The sequence below is a fragment of the Tachysurus vachellii genome, chromosome 1 (assembly GCF_030014155.1).
Source record: "Tachysurus vachellii isolate PV-2020 chromosome 1, HZAU_Pvac_v1, whole genome shotgun sequence".
NCBI classification, from domain to species: Eukaryota; Metazoa; Chordata; class Actinopteri; order Siluriformes; family Bagridae; genus Tachysurus; species Tachysurus vachellii.
Window position 1 is genome coordinate 17769378 of NC_083460.1, and position 22587 is coordinate 17791964.

Consider the following 22587-nt stretch of genomic DNA (forward strand, 5'->3'; position numbering starts at 1 on the left):
TCCAAAGGAATTTTTATTGTGTCATTAGACTATTTTGATAAAATCCCGTTCAGGATTAAGTCTAAGTCAGAGAGCATGAAGGAAAGAAGCCTGAAGTTTAAGAGATTATTGCACAAAAACTTCTCAGCATTGGATAGATGCTTGATGACCATGTGATGAGTCAGAAAGAGAGGAGAACGAGTAAGAGAAGTAAGAAGGAGGAGGAAAAAAGGTGGAGGACGAGGAGGAGGTCTGTCTTTCGGGAACTTTGTGCTTTCCTCACTTTCATGTGAAGCCCAACTGTGCCTGGCAGGGATGAGAGACTCCAGGACAAACAGGTGTGCACTGTTTACCAGCGGCTTTTACACACACACACACACACACACACACACACACACACACACACACACACACACACACACACACACAAGCATGTGCACGGCCACACTATCTTGCCCACTGTGTTTTTCCACCCCTTTATCTTTTCTACATGAACGGCTGTCAAACATTGTTAACTTTTTTTTTCCATTTTTCTTCTTATTATATATAAAAAAAAGAAGCCACAAACGTGAACTTTAGTCTGTAACATGTTCTGGTTGCATCCCTCTGCAAAATCTTTGGTTTATTTCAACAGCATGTGTGAAAATAATGAAATAATCTGGGTGCAAATATAAACCAGTATGATAGCCGTGAACAGAAGGAGTTACAACAAGATAGAACTGAAATATACAAAAAAAAAATATTTGTTTCACACAATACAATAATAATAATAATAATAATAATAATAATAATAATAATAATAATAATAATAAAAACAAAATAAAACTCTAAAACATCCTACAAAATATTAATATTATATTTCACCTCTACACGAGGTCAGAACATCTTTCCATCCCAAAATATTGGTCTTTGGAGGAAGTCCAGGTGTTTGTGTTTGTATCAGTGCGCTCTTAAACCAACACAACGAGCGAACCTGTTTCATTCGGGAGCGTGAAAGTAAGCAGACTGACGCTATAAATACCTTCACTGTGTTTACTGTACACGTCAACGCATCAAGGCCAAACTCAGAGAAAAGAGACTCACTCTCTCCTCTGGACAAAGAACAGAGATGTGCACATTAAACACAGGTGAAGGACCACGAACAGGCCTTTGCTCTACTCCAACAAAAAAAAAAAACGAGGGTTGGATGATTTGAGGAAAATGTTAAAAAAACATCCATGAGAAGATTTACAGACCAGTTGACTACAGAAAGCAGGATTTTATTAGTGTGAAAATATTTAGTACATAAAGAAAATCCTGACGTCAGTTTCACAAGACTCAGCTGGACATTTTAATGGAGTCTGTTTTATTTTATTCATCATGGAGATGTTTGAGTGAAACGTTCAGAGAGTTTTATAGTTAAAAAAAAAGTAGATGAAGATTCCTAGATGAAAAACCTTCCTGATTTTTCTGTAGATTTTGAATCCTTTGTCCGTTACTAAGTGATAAGGAGCTTCCTCTGCTTCCTTATTTTCCAGAATTCAGCTGAGCCGCCATTTCATCCACACGAGTGCATTTTAACAACGTACATCGTTACGTAAATACATAAGTGCCATACGATACACCGGTTTATTATTGTGCAAATGTTGCACCAATCAGTTCCTCCAGAATTTTTTTTTTGGTGATTGATTTTGACAAAAATGGTTAATTTTACTGCAGATTGTTCTTTTACACTCCAACCAGTGAAGAAACATACAGTACATTATCACTTCTTATGATACGTTTGACGCACGTGAATTGAAGGTGGCTTTGACTCACTAAAAAGTGCAAGCTCTTCCGGATATCTCAGAGTTTGCTTGACAGAGTTTTGTGTTAATTTCTACAATCAGAAACTCATGAAATCCTGGAGGAACTGACTGTTAATTAAAATGTAGTTTGAAGTTTGTGACACACAAAAGAAATCCCTTGAAATAGCAACGTCCTGAAACACTTTACCTGGAAAAGACGACTAGTCGATTACTAGTCAACTAGTAAAAATTAGTAGTCGTTCAAACCCCTAGCCTCTGTATGTCTCACGAACTGCTCACTAGATGTGTAGAATATCAAAGCTTTGCACTTTGAGTTTGACTTAGGTACAAATTAAAAATATACAGCACAATGAAACCTTCAGTCAAGGAGTCAACGTAAAGCCCCCTTTATTAGTAAGGGGCTAACACATGTAGCTGTCCAGAATAATGACTGGAGGTTCTGTCCATATTTTGAAAAAACCCGAGGTCAACAGTCCTTGTGGTCCATTGTTGCTGTCCTCGAGGGATTCAGTGTCCACGAATTAGTGCAAACATCTGGGTATTTGCTGGTAAGCACATTCATTTATTTATCTCTTTTCTCCAGAACACTGGATGGATTGTCCTCAGACGGATGTTGCTCATCCCTTTATTTTTCCACAGCACCATATGGAAATAAATTAGCAGTGTACCTCTGTTACAGTATGTAGTTTTATGGGACACGGTAAAATGCAACTTGTCCTAAGTTACAATAAATTAATAGCAATACAGTAGTGAAGTAAATTCTAAAATGAAATGAAGTATATATTTTGGTTGTTGTTGTTGTTGTATGTCTACTAGGTTGTCTTTGAGGACTAGAATTCAGGAGTCTTCTTTACTCTATTTCATAACTTGGTCTGCTTCTCCTCTTATGGTCCTTTCTGCTGTCTTTCCATGCTCTTCCTCAGAGACGTTCAGTCCCCATCATTGTATATGTGTGTGTGTGTGTGTGTGTGTGTGTGTGTGTGTGCGTGTGTAGGAGAGAACTCGAGTTGAAGGAACGTCAAAGCCATTAACTGCACTTGCAGTTCTTCACTACCATGTTGGACAGCTGCTCCACCTGAACAGAAGAGAGACACAAGGATTCGTAATCATCTTCTATAATCATCATGTTAATCTAAACAAGTTTTGAGATGTTTCTTACCTTGTATTGTCTGCCCACATAATACATGATAGGAAGAGGTTCCAGGACTTGAGGTACGCAGCACGGTTGAGCCGACGCACCAGGGTTATGATGCTTGTAAAGGGCTAAAATCTGTAAAGCAAAAGGAAACACCCCAGAGAGGGTAGTTTAGAGTGTAGTAAAGGAGCACAGTCGTGTGTTTCTGCATGGATGAGTGTGACAATGAGAGACGGGCAAAAGGTAAAGCGTGAGGAAGGAAGCAGAAAATAAGGAACTAGAGAGCGCTCATTTAAATTCACTTTTTAATAGAGTTTATTATATTTAAATCTTATTTCATTTCACCACATTTAAGGAACATGACATGAACCCAGTAGATCATTAGGAATGATCTGAATGACTGCTGCTGCTGCTGAATAAATGTCATATTTTGCTTCACATTTTGCTAAATCCATTTTACTCGAATATCCTCTACTAATAGATCAGTAGAGAATTTGGATTTGGATTAGAATTTAGCCTCAAGATTCGAGATTTTGTTTGTCATGTACACAGTTATCTACAGCATATAACTTTAATTAGTTAAGAAATGAAAATTAGTGAGACCTACTTCCCCTGAGACTGTACACAAAAACAAACTAAATTTAAGAAAGTTAAAAACAGAATGAATAGAAATGTGAAGAAGCTCCTTTTTGAGCCTCAGACTCCCATTAAGCCTCCTGTCTAATACCCCAGATGTATGAATAATATATGAAGTGCATAGAAACAAGAAACAAAAAACCACACTGAATTTCTACTCTACTCTGCAGACACGCAACATGTATTGGCACAAACCAGGTTTAAAGACTGAACCTCATTAATGCACTCCATCAGCCTTCTCATCACGCCTCACCTCAGTCATATACATGTGCTTTTAAAAATTTGGAATGAATCCCAGGATGTACAGGTTTACAGGATAGCATTACTCATTTATTAAAACATGCCGTGAATGCCTCATTGGTGTGTTTTTCAACAAAAACAAGGCTCTAATGCTCAAGTCTCTTTAACATCTCATTCCAGGATTAAGAACTGTCAGTTCATATACCATTTAAAGTACATCACAGTTACAATACACCGTATGCTTTATATCAATCTACAGTATATATCCAAACATTTCAGTTTAGCATCATTAACATTTAGCTATGGATCTTGAGGATTAGCGTCCACCAGCGCTACCTCATTAAATTGTTTCAGTACGACGTAGAAAGCGTCAGTTAGTTTAAATCGAGGAGATTTCTTTGTCTCTGTAGCATGTTGAAGTACATTTCGTTCATTTGCAAAGACTTTTGCATATTTTTTCATTGCTAATGCTAAGTTAGACTAGCATCAATTCCAGTAGCTAACATAAAACCAGCAAGGCAGCAAGTTCAGTTCTAGCTGATGGAATATTTTGGTTATTTACGTGATATTTTACTTCTGATTAATTCAATATCACCCTGTGTAAAATTTATCATTCATATGATCAGCAAACTTTTTTTTTTTTTTTTGATCAGCAAGATTTCGTTTCCTGGCAAATTGACATCTTGAATAGAATCAGCAACAGCTTTAGTTAGAAGAGTTAACTTTGACATAAAAACACCACTGAATTCATTTTTACAGTATAAGCAGACTTTTAAAAAGGCTCATTTTTGTTTCAATTTTTAGACTTGAGCACATAAAATTTTTATACTTATAATTTTATACATTTATAGCTGGATACTAATTAGACTAGTTCGATTTCTTACAGAACATCTGTATTTCTTCTTCGTGCCTGAGTTTTAGAATTTATTAATGTTATTAGAACATTTTTAAAGCAGCGCTTTGTGCCCCAATAGTCTTTTCCACAACAAATTCATTAGCACAAGATTTTTTTCTACGACTGTCTCAACATAATGTTCAACAGGAAACGTGTTCAGGAAATGACCAAGGCAGGAAGAAGGAAAATGCTGGAATGTTGTTCTGGTTGATGACTGATCATAAGGGAGCACTGGCTAAAATGTACGCAGATATTTTCTTGTTGAAGAAGATGACTCTACGTTTATTTCCGGAATCAGATCATGATAAATAATTAAATTCATCTTTTATTCACCTGTGACATGAAATAAAAAAAAAATATAAAATACTATATGGACCCTGTACAGAAATGTTCTTCCTACCTGTGAGTATTTGTTCTCAGCATTCCAGATGTATGCACATGAGCCCATGCAGTAATTGGCAAAGTATCCTTTAGGCTTGTGGATCCACTTCCAGCCGAGATCCTTCCGGAAATCGATGTAGAGTTTCCTCATGCAGCACGTCTCTGTTTTTCTAGAAGAAAAAAACAAAGAGTAAAAAGATTTGTAAGATCTAGTGAGACAAAGTCACAGTCTTTTACACAAAATGACAGAATGAATGAGAGAAATTGGAGAAGATAGAGTGGTAATGATGAAAGGTTTTATCAGAAGTGAGAGAAACCGACTCACTCGTCACATGTTGGTTCTGGTGTTGGAGATCGTTTTTTGCGTGATGAGCTGCTATGACCATCAGAAGGAACAGACATGGCCAGAATGTACGGTTTGGCCATTAAGTTGGCAAGAGTGTGTTTGTCTCCTCTGTTCTCAGTCATACCTGAGAACACACATACAGATATGTCATGTCTTTTAATGTCATCATACTCACATGATACAACTTCAGCCTGATTTAAGAATGGTGATTCCCAGGAGAACTCTAACTACCAGGATGCATTGTGCCAATACATGTTGCGTGTCTACAGAGTAGAGTAGAAAGATGGAAGGTGGTTAATGCAGAGATGGTTTTCAGGGATTGCGCACCATAGATCTAGTGAGGAGTGGAGTTAATAATGCTACAGCATAAAAAGACCTTCTAGAAACTTGCATGCTTCTAACTTCATGACAGTGTCTCTGTGCACAAAGTGACGTGCATTAAGACAAGGTGTTGGCTTCATGCTAATATCCAAGGGGATGTCTAACATGTGAAGATCATGTGTCCACATATGATTGGCCATATTGTTCTGCCTTTGTTGCCTTTTTTCCCAACTTTAATCATTTGCCATTTTTTTCACCCTCTAGGTAGGTCTACTGTATTAGTCGTAGCAAAAAGTAGTACCAAAAATAGTCTGGCTTTGGACTTCAGTCAAATCTAGAGTTATTTTCTCTATTGACCTGGACGTCTTGGACTGACCGGCATTTGGTCCTGTCTTGGGCTTTGATCTCAACAATGTTTCTTTTAGAAATCCTACCTTAATAATTGATGCAATGCACAGATGATAAAATAAGTGATCAAACCTGAGATGCCAAAGTTGAAAGCCTCAACAGTCTTCCCACATCCACAGTATAGCCTCAGCTCAAATCCTTGCTCGTTTTCTGTCAAGGGGTAGATTATTATAGTTATTATGGTCCAATGGAATTCATTTTAAATGATCCTTTGTGTAATAAATGTTCCCAGAATGTCCCCAGAACACAAGTGTACACAAGTGCAATCACCTGATACCCTAAATAGAGTATAATGTCAACACAGCTACTAAATAAATGAATCAGTGTGGTAGAGGATCAGTTAAATGGACTAGTTGTTATATGCTGTTGACTGTCTGCATCTTTACTGTGGTGCTGAATTAAGCTGATTGTCACCCAAATTGCTAACACTGCCTTCCTTTAGTAACCCATACATACAATGCATGCATGCTTAATAAGATACTATGCTAAGTCACTTACCAGGAGACTGGAGCCATTCTTTGAGCGTAGCTGTTATGTCAATGGAAATCCATTTGTTTTGCAAATCGTTGGAGATGTCATGGAAACCCAGGTATTTAGCAGAACTGCCCAGACCCTTGTAGATCTCCAGTCTCTGCGACAAGCCACGTTTTATCGACATGTCTTTCAAACGCAGCCTGAGCTTGGCTTGTGTCAGGAGTTCGTAGTTCTTGATGTTCTGCTTCATTTCACCCACATCAAAATACATCTGCTTTTTATCTGTAAAATTATTGGTCCCTGCAATAAAGAGAAACTTCTATTAGTTAGTTATTAGCGTTAATTATTATCATACAGAATAATATGCTAATAAATGACAAAGGAATGGTACAATCGTCCAAGACATTAAAAATCACAACAGCTATAATGATCATTAATCATAAATAGTATGATATTTGAAGTCATATACAATCATACTGTATGTCAGGTATATGACATAGTTATGTCATTCTTATGGCACATACTCACAAATCATAAACTTCCAAGGCAATTTGTGACAAAATGTGACATCTAGCATTAAGTGTATGTCATGGCTATGTGTGTCTTATGTGACATGAAGGAAGTAAGTCTCTATATTGAGTGCTGAGATTTTAACATGTTAATTGTCATGTGTAATAAATGGCCATGATTATTTATAACGTATGACATATGACATTTGGTGTATGACAAATGACACAATTGTCTGTTATATTATTCTTATTACACACATCTTAAACAGGGTGAAAACTCTATCAGTAGTGATTGTTGAGCTATTAAACTTAACACATTACTTGTTCTGTGTTATAAGCATAGTTTACCAAAAGTTATGACAGCATATGACATCTGGCATTACATATATGACAAGTCTGTCTTAAAACAGTCTTAAAATAGGGTCAAGTGTCAATCACTACTGAGTATCAAGATCTTATTCTTAACATGTATCTTCACCCTGTTTATGAACTGTTATGAATTTATTAAAACGCTTGTGATCTGGCATTACGTATATTACATGTTATGTTGGTCTTATTACACAGCGCATTAGAAATATTAACTGTATTATCAATATTGAGTGTCAAGATATTAGTCAGTAAATGTTCTGTGCATTTACTGTTCTGTGTCATAAACTCCCATGTCATGTTATGACAGCACATGACATCTTAGACTTATGACAAAGAGCGAAGGCTATATAAATTCTAGGTATCAAGATCTTATTCTTAAGGTGTTACTAGCCCTGTGTTATAAACTGTCATATCAGTTTATTACTATTCTTACATTTTTTAATGTCTTATTGCAAAGGGTCAAGAATCTACCAATATCATGTGTCTAGACTGCACATTACATTTATGACAGAATCTGACATTATGTCCAGTATATGTCATGGTTATGCCTGGGTCAGGTAACATATCCTGATTCTTATGGACAGATTCTTGAGTTTGATCACCTGTAATGTTGATGTCACTGAGCATTAGCCAAAAGCTAAAAGTCAGCAAAGATGGTCTTACATTTACTGCTGGAAATAATTAGGAATGTGTATCTGACTCACTTCCCAGCAACCACAAAGAGCTACTAGAAAAGGGTGAGAAGGAGGGAGTTAGACATCCTGCTGTATGTGGTGCTCAATGAAAAGCACCTGTAGCACCTACTCTGATATTAGGCTACGGTGCACACGTTAGTCCACACTAGTCACCTGCCGAGTGGAGTGTACAATTTACTGTATTACTGTTATGTAGAACACTGCAGCCATTGCAATTAATTTGGGCGCATATTGCCACTGAGGCCTTGCAATTTACCCCAGCAAGGCAATATTAGGTCTGCAGCATCATGTGTTGTGTGAGTCAGCTATTTTTTAATGATAAGAAAGGGCTGAAAGAAAGAAAGAAAGAAAGAAAGAAAGAAAGAAAGAATCACCTATCTGTTTCTGCCTTTCTTTGAAATCTCCAACTCATGAATCTCCAAATCATGCACACTCACACACACACACACGCACACACACACACACACAAACGAACACACACACACACACACACACTCACACACACACGCGCACATACACACTCACACACACACACACGCACAGACACACTCACGCGCGCACACACGCACACTCACACACGCGCACACACACGCACACTCACACACATGCACACTCACACACACACACTCACACACACAAACACACACACTTGCCAGTACAATCCATACACTTTTGTTCCAGTAATTCTTACATGTCAATACGCTTCAATATAAAAAGACGTCATGCTATTTACTAAAGTCACATCATCTTTGTCATCATTTGAGATCAGTTGTGCAATCAGTGTGTCGAAATCCTGGAGCTCCTTTCATAAACATGCACATGATTTTCACGCTTCATTTTTTTGCACCTACATACTACATTTTTTTCTGCAACGATTTGTGTACAGTACAAAAACAGTAAAGAAACACGAAACTATAAAACCTGAAACTGAAGATAAATGATTGTGCTTAATATCATTTCCATTAAAATCATTAAATTAAAAAAATATATTATTTCGAATTATTTATTAAACTTAAACGACTGCGCTAAATATTCTGATCCTAATTAAAGAAATAAAATGGGGATTTGTGAAAGTTGAGTGATTATACATCAAATTAAACATGTTAAAAATAATTCAGGTAGAAAAACAAAACAACAAAAAAGCAACAAGCTGCAGAAGCTTCAGTTAGCAGGAAATCTATAGCGAATCATTAAGAGTGGGGAAATACAGCTAGAATGAAACCGTTCACTAAACCTTTTACATTTTTTTTTCGAAACCACATTGTTGAATGGGCTAAAAGTTTCACTTGGCATTAAACCTTGTGGGAAAATTAAAACATTACTTCTGGTTTTCAGTTTCCTTCTGTCATCACCCTCATGACTGACCAAACACTACCGACAATGTCACAGACAATTTCTTTGAATCTTTGAAGTCCATATTAATAAATCAGTATAATTGTCCTTACAATTCTATTTTAATACACTCTAATGATGCCTCATAATGCTCTAATAATGTGCTGATATATACTAATATAATATACTATATACGACTGAAGACAACATTCATGGTGGGAATTTCCATAGAATAGCAAAAATGTCAAGAGTGTCCTGAGTAGCTGTGTGTGTGTGTGTGTGTGTGTGTGTGTGTGTGTGTGTGTGCGTGCGTGCGTGCGTGTGTGTGTGTGTGTTTCTGCACACACTCAGCATAGGCTGATTTATTTCATTAACCGTCAAGCCCCATACACTACCGTCATCCTTCATAATACGGTAAGTACGCAACAGTCATCCTCGTGTATAAATACTGCCTCGACACGCACAATTCTCTCTATTGAAATCTGCTGTAATTGGTGAAATTATTTAGCGCCTACACTTTACACTGACTCACTGATGGCGCAAGACGTGCGGCTGGCAGCTGAAAAATCCCTACTGAATCCACACACATTATAAGGTGTGTGTGTGTGTGTGTGTGTGTGTGTATGTATGTTGAATCTCGACTGAAATTAATATCCGTACTCGTGTTTCCAAATATTCCACAGGCTTTTGTCACATTTTTGCTCTCTTTCATTTCCCTCCCACTAAATACCTGGTTCAGGTGTGTTCAGTCTTGGGAGAAAGCAAAAAAATGTGGACCATGTGGAATGAGGTGCCCTAAGGACTGGGTTGGGAAAGACTGATCCATACTATTTGGCAATTTTTTTTTTCCAGATTTAAAAAAGAACTGTATGTATTTGCAGGAGTGGAAAATTGAGAGAAGACAGAGATCCTTTTGTTGGCAGGAAGGTGGAGGGAGTCTGTGTATGTGTGTGTGTGTATGTGTGTGTGTGTGTGTGTGTGTAGGCACACGTTCAGGTAAGCTCAGGACAGCTGTCCTAACAGGCACAATGGCAGACCTATCATTATCGACGGGCGCAGCCACGTTCCAGCAAGCTTAAATACCAGCCTCCAAAGCACACTGCTCCTATCCATCCATTCATCCATCCATCTGCCTCACTCTCTTTCCTGTGAACTCAGTTGCTCCATGGTGCCTCTTACACCGTTGCTTTGCTCAGCGAAATCTCTCAGAGGTAATGACACGATATGAAAAAAAAGGAGAGGAGAAGTGAAGGACGTCTGAATGGAATCGCTCCAAATAGTTTATTAAGGGTTGCGTGTGCTCCCTTCACACTGGCAACCAGTTTAACAATTCTGACAAACTCTCGTTCAGTTTTAGCGCGCATATAAAATTATATAAACTTTAATAGAGGCAAATCTATACTTTATTCCGAAGCTATTTCCATCTCCTTTTTTTCATGCCATTTCGGGAAAGGTATTCCCGGGCATACGGAATTCTCCCCTTCAACATTCCAAAATCTGTCTTCTATTTTTACACAGAAAGGCATTTAATACTAAGACCATTGGCATGTGTGCAGGCTTAAAGCAGTGTGCTATAACCACTTAAAGGAACATATCGGGGAAAATCGAATGTGTACGATTGGAGCCCCAAATAAACAAAACACCTTTGCTAGCTTTAAGCATATTGTTAAGCTAAGTAATATTATTTAAAAAAAAGTTTGTGTTATCCGTATTTAAAGATTTAAGTTAAACGTTTTATTAGTGTCATCCACATCACCTCACAGTTTGAGCTCTTCAAGAACGTTCTTCAAGATGGCCGCCACATAACATTACAACATTTGGCTACGCACTGAGCTTTTCTAATGTTTCACGTTGGACATATTATGTTTGTTCAGTTCAACTGAGTTTTATTTGTTAATTTATTAATCTGATATTTGAAAATTGTTTTTTTTTACCTAATGTGCAAACTCGAGGTGAAGAAACATTTAAAGGTTCCAGTCTCAAAAACGAAGCCCATCCTCATCTGGGTGACACCAGATACTGTGATTATAAAACATTTCACTTATAAGATTGTGTACTATTTGGTCAAAAATGTACAATTATTATTTAACTTTTTACTTGAGTGTTATTTAACTGTTCGTCTCATTTGCAGTAATAAATCTATCATAGCGATTGTAGTCCAAGGCCATCTTCATGGTATCTAAATGGAATCAAGCAACAAGTCCTAAATTTAGAAATTACAGTAAATCATACTGTGGCCAAACCCAACTCGTGCAGCGTGAGGCAGATATTTATAGATATGAAATTCATGTTGATCTTTCTTCCTTATTTCTAAAACAAAAGAATCAGACATGGACACCAACACATTATCTAATCTCGGCCAATCAACTGAAATCGACTGGGGGGGCTGGGATAAATAAGCTAGCATGGCTAAGCAAGATTTAAATAAAAAGATAGTATAAGCTTTCATGATTTTAGGCAGATTGTTTGGCTTTTTTACCGGTTCCGTATGACTGAATTGAATATTTACTCGTAGGGTTGACACGACTTGTGCAGGTATTTTCAAAGTCCTGAATAAAATCAAACACCAAGCTCACACCTGAGCTGAGAATCAAACCCACAACACTACGACGGTGTTATACAAGACACACATTATCACTGTGCTGTTCGATCACGTGTTTTATTTAGTAATACTGTAGTTCCCTCCAAGTGATCCTCATGAGATTTCACATGAAATTGGTTTCACATGTAAATGAATTGTTAATGTAGAATTAAGAAACCTGTTTAAATTAAGTTTAGTATAAACAATGAAATATAAGACTGATATATGAAGAAGAGAGGCTGGGGCTGATTTCTTTCCGGCACTTTTCCTATCAGTGACAGGTTGACTCGAACACCCTCTATATTTAAGTTGCTTTAGGTAGATATTTTTCATTGCGTGTTGCTGACTCATCAACACTTTGTCATCAGCAGTGCTTATGAAAAACAGTTCAAATGTAATAAGATGGATTATTTCGACCAACACCCCCCCATGCCCAAACCCCAGCCTCCCACACACCACCATCACCATCACCATCACCACCACCACTACAAAATGCCTTTGAAGGAGAAATTACAAGCAAGTATACATTACATTGTCCAATTAAGGTACAAATAACATGAAAGTACAGAACATGGAACTGAAAGTGTAGTGGTTTTTGGTTTAAATGAATGGGTTTCAACTTTCCTGTTTACCATATATGGAATTAGAGAAAGCCAATTGGGAATTAGGGCCTCGAAACATTTATAACGATGTTTAAACATGAGCGCATACCAATCTAGGGTCCTATCTACCGTCACGACAAGCCAGAGTTAGCTTGGATCATATGTACCGAATAAACCACTTTACATTGTGTAAGTGTACAAAAATAAAACCTGTCAACTAACAATATCACAAAAGTGGTTTCAAAATTGGTTATTAATCTGATATTAGTCAAAGTAATGTTTTTTTAAGACTGCTGAGAAGGTAAACTTCTGAGTCATCTGTTGATCGTGTGCAACAAGACGTTGTTAAAAGTACAGCGTAGATGCAGAAGCCTGAGTAGAATGCACACATTACACGTCTTCAACACAAGGAACAGAAAATAAACCGCCTTACGTTTAAGAATGCACCTCTTTATGGAGAGTGGTCAATAAATCAGATCTCCTGGAGGGTGTTTTGTATTTAATGAGCAAAACAGTGAAAATGCATTTGGGAGAGAAAGCGACTATTAAAGGAGCGACTTTATTACTCTTGTGAATTCTTGGGAAGTGCTGGAGCGTTTCTGGCTAAAACAATCCTGCTAAACTTAGCTTTGGCAGGCAGAGATGCTTTTTTCATCTTTTTCAAGAGAGAGAGAGAGAGAGAGAGAGAGAGAGAGAGAGAGAGAGAAACAGAGAGAAACAGAGAGAGAGAGACAGAGAGAGCACACACTTATTTGGTAATAGCTGTGTGGAGGTTCATTTGACTTGAATTCAGTGAAGAAGTTTCACACACATGTTCACACACACACACACACACACACACACACACACACACACACACACACTTGTCCACAGATCCTCCCATGCACACTAATACTCATATAAACCAACAGAGAAAGAACACTTAGAGAGGTTAGATGATAGTTCTCTCTGTAAGAACGCCTGTCAGCAGGAAATTCACTGCTCCCCCTGGGACTGTTTAATTCTGACTCACACAGCACGCATCACCAGCCTTCCTTCCTAGCAAATAGTTCTGCCACAAACAGAAAAAGAGAGCGAGAAATAAAAAGAGAGAGCCCAAGGTGGCCAGTGATCAAATTACAGGAAGCCCCCTCTCTCAGAGGACCAGAGAAGAAAAAAGATAAGATGAAAATTGAGGGCAACGGGAATGTCCATTCCATCTTCTCAAAACAATTATTTTAAAGTTTTCTTATGTGACGACGGTTAAGGCCTGAACGAAACCCCCCTGTCTCCCGTGCCTTTGTTCGCTGTTGTACATCTGTGATCAAGGGCTTTGTGTTAATGTCACCTTTCGTTTGAAGTGGTTAAAGTGGAATCGAGGAGCGGTGATAAAAAGAAGGCGGGTAGCAAGCTTCAAAAAACGTCTATTTACCTATCAACAGATGGACCTAAATTGCTAACAGCAGGTTCATGAGTTAGAAGAGCAGCCTGCAGTGCCATAAAAAAGAAAAAATTCAAATGAGGACCTTAAGAGCTATTAAACGAGCAGATGGCCAAAGTAGGTGAATGTTTAGATGTTTATTTTAGATGTTTTTAGCCAATTCTAAGAGCCTGTTGAGCCTGTTTGAACATTGCCTGATTAGCAATCTGACACATGGGAGCAACAACACAAACAATACACAGCAAAGTCATAGATACTCTTAGAGTCATGCACAAAAAAATGTAAAAGAAAAACTGAATATGACCTGGTGTTCTAATGTTGCACATTAATGAAGAAGAAATAGAAGAAGAAGAAGAAGAAGAAGAAGAAGAAGAAGAAGAAGAAGAAGAAGAAGAAGAAGAAGAAGAAGAAAATAATAATAATACAAATAAGAAGAAGAAAGAAGAAGAAGAAGAAGAAGAAGAAGAAGAAGAAGAAGAAGAAGAAGAAGAAGAAGAAGAAGAAGAAAATAATAATAATACAAAGAAGAAGAAGAAAGAAGAAGAAGAAGAAGAAGAAGAAGAAGAAGAAGAAGAAGAAAAATAAGATGAAAAAGAGGAAGAAAAGAAGCTCCAGGACCCATCAGAAACTACACAATATCATGATGGACAATTTAAGAAGAGTCAGATAAGACATGAGTTTTTTGTGTGCATTAGAGTATATCATTTATTTCCATTGCTTAACAACCATGAGTAGAAATAACTTAAGCATGAGGTCAAAACAAAAAGATTCTGTTCTCTGTGTGTTTACATACACACCAATAATCTGATCTTTATCTGACTTGGGCGTTTGTAACCAGAGTATTATTATAGCTTAAACCAGATTAAAGCTGCTACCTAAATGACAAATCCTGTAGAAACACCTAAATAACACCAATAATCTGGTTAGTTATGACATGTGCAGTAGTAAAGAGTTACACTACTAGCGCTAAACACCAGCAGACAATGACTGAGCAACTTGTTTAATGCAAATTCACAGATTTGCCAGTAATGTGTGTCAGAAATTATTGTCAGACTATTGGGAGGATGATGATCTTTGTCTGTGATTTTCCCAGACAGGATGATGTGAAAACCAAAAAAAGGATCCAATGAGTGGACTTGATGAATAAAGTCAGAACAGATTGGCCAGATTTACAGGAAGGTTCCAGCTGACAGAAAGACTACTTCATGGTAACTCAAATAAACTCTTACAACTGTGGTGAGCAGAAAATCATCCTAAAAAACACAAGGCATCAATCACTGATGAAGATGAACTACAAACAGCACAAGACCACATCAGGTTCCACTCCTGTGAGCCAAGAACAGGAATCTGATGCTTCAGTGTTGTCAGACACACAAACTGGAGAGTTAAAGATTGGGGAAAAAAGACCAGGAGACATTTTTTTGATCTTTAAATGAGATGTAAACATTAACCGAACATTTGTCATCTATTTGTGAGTCTAGGGCTTGTATTTATTTCTTGTATTTATTTTATTTTTCCAGTACGAAGAAAGTTTTCCTACACTATTTTCCTTTATCGTAATATATTGTAATTAAATTTTTGCATTTATAATAATGTATACATGATATTCACACAAAACTATACAGTCCATCTCTAAATATCAATGCATGCTGAATCTACAATCATATATGAACTGGACCATAGAGTCCAATGTGAATCAAACTCAGCTGGTTTTAAAGAAAACATTATTAAAATCATTCCTTAACCATTTACAAAAATTGTTTGTAATTTCTTTGTATATTTTTTACTACTACATATTATTCACACACCAGGTGTTTCTTTTTTCTTTTTAAATCATCCCTACTGCTATTTAATTTAATTGCCGCTGTGCCTGGATGACTAATACATGTTAACAACCATCTGTCTTCAATGCTTTAAACAAATAACAGCAACTATTTTTGACTGAGATAAATAGTATGTAATACAAGAAATTCTGCAAAAGCTTGTTGTCCCTCCAAGTTCCATGTTGTGCCCCTTATTATTCCCCTTTTTATGTGAAGTCCCTATGAAATCCCTTCTGTGATTATTGTATGATGTTTGTGACTCGTTGTCGTTGTGGCTTTAGAGAAACAGCAAATGATCAAGAACTGAACTATGACTATAATTATGACAGATATTTGATAATATTCACTGTCGTGGAAAAAAATTATACGCAAGTAAAAGTATAGACAACGTGTTCTTTGAAATAACATTGAGTACGAGCAAACGTATTCCACAACACTTGAGTCAAGTATTAATACCCTCAAAATAACACTTAATTATTTATTAATTATGAGAGTTATGATTGAAAACTTGTATTAGCATGAGCATTAGAATTCAGCAGAGATGTGCACTGAACTGTTCTTTAAATCCTATTCCTGCCCACTGCCAAAGTAATTCTGTCTCTTCCTGAATCCGTTCTTGACCAACCTTTTCCTCTCCCATGTTAAATATGCCCAGTAATCATCCAGCCAAATTCGGTTGCATTCAATCAGTTATTTTGTTTTTAGTTACTAAGCACGTTGTCAGTAATCAAGTATCGTTTGATCCTGTTGACCACGGCTTTAAAATGCATAGAAAAACCTGAAAACACAGGAAATGTAGATTATTCCAAGCCAGTGCCATATGGGGTCCCACAAGCTTCTATGTTAAGCCCATTTCAAATATATATTTATATCCCTCTTAATATGTTAATAATAATAGTATGTAAAATATAAGCCTTATCCAAAGACATTAAATAGCTTCACAAATCTGAAATTTATTCTCTTGAATTTTAATAAAAACGGAAACCCAAATTATATTATATAAGTCTGCTCATTTCACGCTAATACTTCATGAGCTTTCTGTGAGATCAAAAACTACAGTCAAAAACCCAAGAAGCTGGGAACAGTAACTAATATTATACTACTATAGCCACAAAAAATCCATATGTATTATAATAGTTATTGCTTCCTGGCAGAACTGCTGTATCTTTAAGTAAGCTTTAGCTAGTTCAAATCATCAGCACATTTCCATATTCAAATAATCAACGTTATTATTTCTGCTAATAATGTTTAAATTTCTGAATGTTTAAATCTCTGAATATCACATATCCTGAAACAGTATCGCTCGTACGCTAATATACGACGATGCCCTTTGATGACAGTCTTGGTGTGAACATTTTGGCAAACATGGACCTCCTCTTTCACACTAAAAGTGTACATCAGTTCCTAATAAGGCGTATGTTCACCTCAAGTGTGGCTTGTAGATTCTGATCCTGAACAGAAGCTGCGTCAAGTAAATAAAAATTTCTCTCATTATTGTTCTCAGGAATTACATTCAATGAGACCGTTTAAACAGGGTACCTTTTTTTTTTTTTACTTGAGTATGCTTTAAAATAACAATACTACAGTACTATTTTTCCTTCAGGTGTGCCTTCAGATTTTAGTTTGTTAGTTTTTTCCTTCAGATTTTAGTTTGTTTGTTCGTTGTTTTGACTCCACTGACTATAATTGGATGGTTTATTTTGCCTACAAGTCATAACAAAGTGTATAGAGACGTGAGTGACAACAGAACTGCTAATAATTGTTGTAGTCATATGGGGGAGATGTAGACGATGCCTCGGGCAGTTACTCTTACTTTTACGTAACCCTTTTTTCCCAGTAAACCGGGGTTCTGTCCTGCGGTCGGAACGGAAAACAGCTTATCTGACGTTTTTAACAAGTATAAACAAATGAATTATGAGTCATAAGTCTGATTTAAAATTAATCAGGACACTGTTGGATTTCAGCATAAGACATTTGTTTTTGCCTCTGTTTTAAAGCCTTACACATCATTTTAGTGATTGGAGTGATTTAGTGATCACCTTCAGATTTTAGGTACATTATGAACAAGCACTTGGGGCATCTAAGAGAGCAAAAATGGGTTTGATGTGTGAAAATACTAACTGTTTTGTTCTTTTGGAAATTTTCTTTGAATTTATTGCTCGTAGTAGGCTAGGGAAAAAACAAATACTACAAATTCTTAAAGCACAGACTGTCTATTTTTCATTAAGAACCACCATGGACTGTGACATGACAAAGAAATTCAATGCTAACCACAGACACAAAAAAACAGGCGCAAATTCCATTTTTTTGGGAAAAAGAGTTAAGTAGCCTTTCCGAATTGCGTGACGTCAGACCAGCCCTGTCCTTTCCATATTTCTTCCTTCAGTGGCCATGTATACTGCACTCTATTAAACAGCTTCCACATATTGTGCTCATTAATGGCTACTTGTGTGGATATACACATGGACGCATCCTACAGCTCGACATAAGCACTAATAAAGTGGTTCAGCAGGTCAAATCTTTCCACTCAGGTACTTACAATGAGTCATGTCGAATTTGTGCATCTCTTTGCCAAAGTATTCCTCTTCTTCCTGTTGTTGGGAGGCAGGAACTAGCTCACTCTGTTGGTCCGTGGTGGTTTCCACAGTGCTGTTGTAGAGTGAGATGATGCTGTCTGGAATGTTGTCTTCTTGGGCATCCTTTTCAGGCTCAGGCTCCTTGGCCATGCGCAGCTTACTGAGGATTTGTCCACGAATGGCCTCGATTCGCTTCCTCTTTGCAACCTCGAGGTCCAAAGTCTTGCATGTGGACATGGCAGCAGCTACAGATGCCAAGCAAACAACGGCGAGTGCCAGACAAAGTTGCCTCATGGTGATGGTGATGGTGATGTACTGTAGTACTGAAACTTAGGTACTTGACTCAGGTAAGGTCGACGTCAGGTGTGACAGAGATGAAACGCTCACCAGCTGATTGATGTTACTGATGAGGATGATGCAGTTTATGGAAAGCACCTGGAATATTAGAGTCAATAAATGCTGGGGTGTATTAGTGGAGGGAATTCCCAGGATACACAGAGTCTATTTGTATCCTAAACCCAGACAGTACACATGCAAAGGTGGAGAGTTTGTGTGTGACTAGCCCTCGCCTCGCACTTCAGCTCCTGCCAAACTGTCTCACTCTTGTTTCTCGCTGTCTCTCCCACACACTTGCTCAGAGGGTGGACGCAAGGCAGCGCTCCCCAGGGTCTGAGCACATGTGATGTCAGGGCCACACTCAAACACAAATAAACACCAAATACATAAGCATTTGCTCCAAACACGAGCTAGTTTTCAGTTGCAGGTTTCAATGTTGCTTCTCTCCTGGCAAACACACACAGGAGCACTTGTTCAAGACCACAAGACTGGCTGATATCCCCGTCTTTCTCTCCCCGTCCTGGAGACTTCTTTCTTTTAGGAGAAAGCCTGCTTCATGGACACAATGACAAGCACTGTGTGCAAGTTACTGCCTCTTACTTGGTTCTGTTTTATTTTTCTCACAGGTTGTTGTTAGAAAGCCTCTCAAATATCTGTCAGGGTTTTTTGGTCCTACTGTGAAGCTCCTGATCTTCTGACCCTTTGCTTGCTAGATAGATTCCCCCAGTGGATTTGATACAGCCTGCAGACAAATCAGATAGCAAGAGCAAAGAGAGAAGACAAACAGAAATGCTGAGTCGCCAGAAATAGTAATCCTAACACTTTAACACTTTAAGCATGCGAAACTTGAGAGTAAGATCAAGTTTAGGTTAATGCTGTGTAAGGCTGAACAGAAAAGAAATCTATATCAGAATTTAAACTGCGTGGTTCAGAAGGTTTGAAGGTTAGTACCTTGATTATAAATTCAAGTCCCGCTGATGAAAATGTCGTCCACTGTAACATACAAAACAAAACAAAACAATCCCCAAGTGCTCCTGCATGCTTCTTTCCAGCAACACGTTGTTTCTCTCTCTCTCTCTCTCTCTCTCACACACACACACACACACACACACACACACACACACACTCCTGAGCAGTAAGGAAATTGAAAGGTAAATAATCCTTCTGGAAAATACCTTGTAGTTTCTCTGCTCAGTGATGGAACAGTCAAACAAATCGCCTTTGGAGAAAAGTCAATAAAATTTGAAACGAAAGTGAAAAACAGCCAAAAACAATGAGTGTTGGATGAACACAGAGCGTCAGTAGCAACAGCAGTAGTTGAAGTTATGAGGCGAGTGTTCTCACTGCCGGTGGTGTGTAAGTCCTGGGATCGGGTTGCACTCCCACTCCCTCTCCCTCTTTTCCTCCTTTTCTACCCGTCTACTTTTATGCTTCAAGCTCTGATGAGGACTCTCTTCACACCTCCTCTTCTGCTCTCTGTATCGCTCTTTCTCTCATGTGTTCTCTCACGCTCCTTCAAGCTCAGGGAACCTTCTTGTTTCAGACTCTTTTTGCCAGTGCAAATAATTAGTTGGTGTCAAACTGACTTGTGAAAGAACCTATTAACTAACAGCTATTCCTCTCGCTCTCATATCTTCTCTCTTCCTTTTTTTCTTGTTCCTGTTACTTCAGTAATACAGCACAAAGCTCTCCGCCCAGGAAATGAGCATAACGGACTCTAGAACATCTGCTTTGCACGCAGCCCACAGCAAAGTGATGGTATGACAGATCGAATTAGGAAAACGTCTCTATCTCTATCTCACACATACATGAGATGGACAGCGCTGTGCGACACTGATGTCGGCCAAACTAACCACAATTTAAACTGCCAAAGTGACACGTCCCATACAATTCCTCCACAAAGACCTGGCCTGTTCAGCCTCAGCTGACTTTACCTGTGTTTCCCATAAAGACAAGGTACAGCCTGGGAAAACACTCCACACACTCATATAACATATCAGTAGTTTTGCTTTAGCTTTCAAGCAGAAGACAAAATCACTTTTAAAGGTTCAAAGATGACCTCATTCCTCATTTATAACCTAATCTGTGAACAGAAAAACAACCGGTTTATGGTTTACAATAAGAAACGAATCCTCATTGTGATTCTCGACCTCACTGTTCATGCTGGTAGGAAAATCTTTTTGTCAGTTTGTGTTTTTAAACATTTTAACACTTTTTTCTGCCCATTTGGCTATAACACATATCTAACTGCATTAGTTAACCCCGTCCTCACCCGATGGATTTTTAGTAATACTATTAACAGAAACTCTCACAATATTTTGGCTCCAAAACTCTGTAGCCACATCTGACGGGTTTTCCCAGAGAGCCTCCATTATGCAAAGCGGCGACACTCAACTCATTGTGACAGTATAGTTTCACTTTCCTCTCACTATACTGTACACTGAGTAATGACTCACTATGTATCAGACACTATATTAGATTCTGAAAATTAAAGTGATGAACAGGGCATAAAGGAACATGACTGAACTGGGTGCATATTGTTGTTGTTGTTTTGAACATGGAAATAAAAATGACATCTAAGACAAAGAAAACATAGATTGCTATTCTATTCAGGATGCAGGGTGTGCGCACACACACACACACACACACACACACTAAAAATTATTCAATCAGCCCAGAGCAGCACAGAGTGCATTGTGGCCACTTTATAACCGCTCATTGTTATTAGTCGTTAATTATAGTATGAAGTCTAATTAAAACATCTGCATTCTAATTAAAGTCTCTACAAAAACTGTATGGTGTAATGCCGTAACTCTGTATTTTAATACAAATAGACAAATAGCCTAGGCATTTGTGATTTTCACTCCTGCAAAAGTATAAACACAAATGATATATGCATTGAAGCTCAATGCTTACAGTGGTGTAATGTATATGTAGATATATACACTGTATAGATATATACACTATGTAGATATATACACTGTATAGATATATACACTGTGTAGATATATAAATTATGTAGATATATACAGTATGTAGATATTACACTGTGTATATATATATATATATACATTATGTAGATATACTGTATACACTATGTAGATATATACACTGTATAGATATATACACTATGTAGATATATACACTGTATAGATATATACACTATGTAGATATATACACTGTATAGATATATACACTATGTAGATATATACACTGTATAGATATATACACTGTGTAGATATATAAACTATGTCGATATATACACTATATACAGTGTATATATCTACACAGTGTATATATCTACACAGTGTATATATCTATATAGTGTATATAGATATATACACTATATAGATATATCTATATAGTGTATATATCTACATAGTGTATATATCTCCATAGTGTATATATCTCCATAGTGTATATATCGACATAGTTTATATATCTACATAGTGTATATATCGACATAGTTTATATATCTATACAGTGTATACATCTACATAGTGTATACAGTATATCTACATAATGTATATATATATATATATACACAGTGTAATATCTACATACTGTATATATCTATGTAGATATATGTAGATATATACACTGTGTAGATATATAAACTATGTCGATATATACACTATATAGATATATACACTGTGTAGATATATAAAATATGTAGATTTATACACTATGTAGATATATACAATATGTAGATATTACACTGTGTAGATATTTACACTATGTA

The 22587-nt window shown here is 37.2% G+C and overlaps 1 protein-coding gene across 2 annotated transcripts; it reads right to left on the reverse strand.

The window, feature by feature from the left end:
* Positions 1–553: 553 nt before the first annotated feature.
* Positions 554–20660, reverse strand: tgfb1a (transforming growth factor, beta 1a). Of its 2 annotated transcripts, XM_060875518.1 has the most exons (9): positions 20021–20660; positions 19797–19838; positions 18473–19587; positions 6627–6902; positions 6201–6278; positions 5379–5523; positions 5073–5223; positions 2926–3036; positions 554–2841 (listed from the first exon to the last, which is right to left on the reverse strand). In XM_060875518.1, the coding sequence occupies exons 3-9, from the start codon at positions 18801–18803 to the stop codon at positions 2794–2796; spliced, it is 1140 nt and encodes a 379-aa protein (XP_060731501.1). In that variant the 5' UTR covers positions 18804–19587; positions 19797–19838; positions 20021–20660; the 3' UTR covers positions 554–2793. The 2 variants fall into 2 exon arrangements, with proteins under 2 accessions (XP_060731501.1, XP_060731509.1); XM_060875526.1 differs by lacking the exon at positions 19797–19838.
* Positions 20661–22587: the final 1927 nt, after the last annotated feature.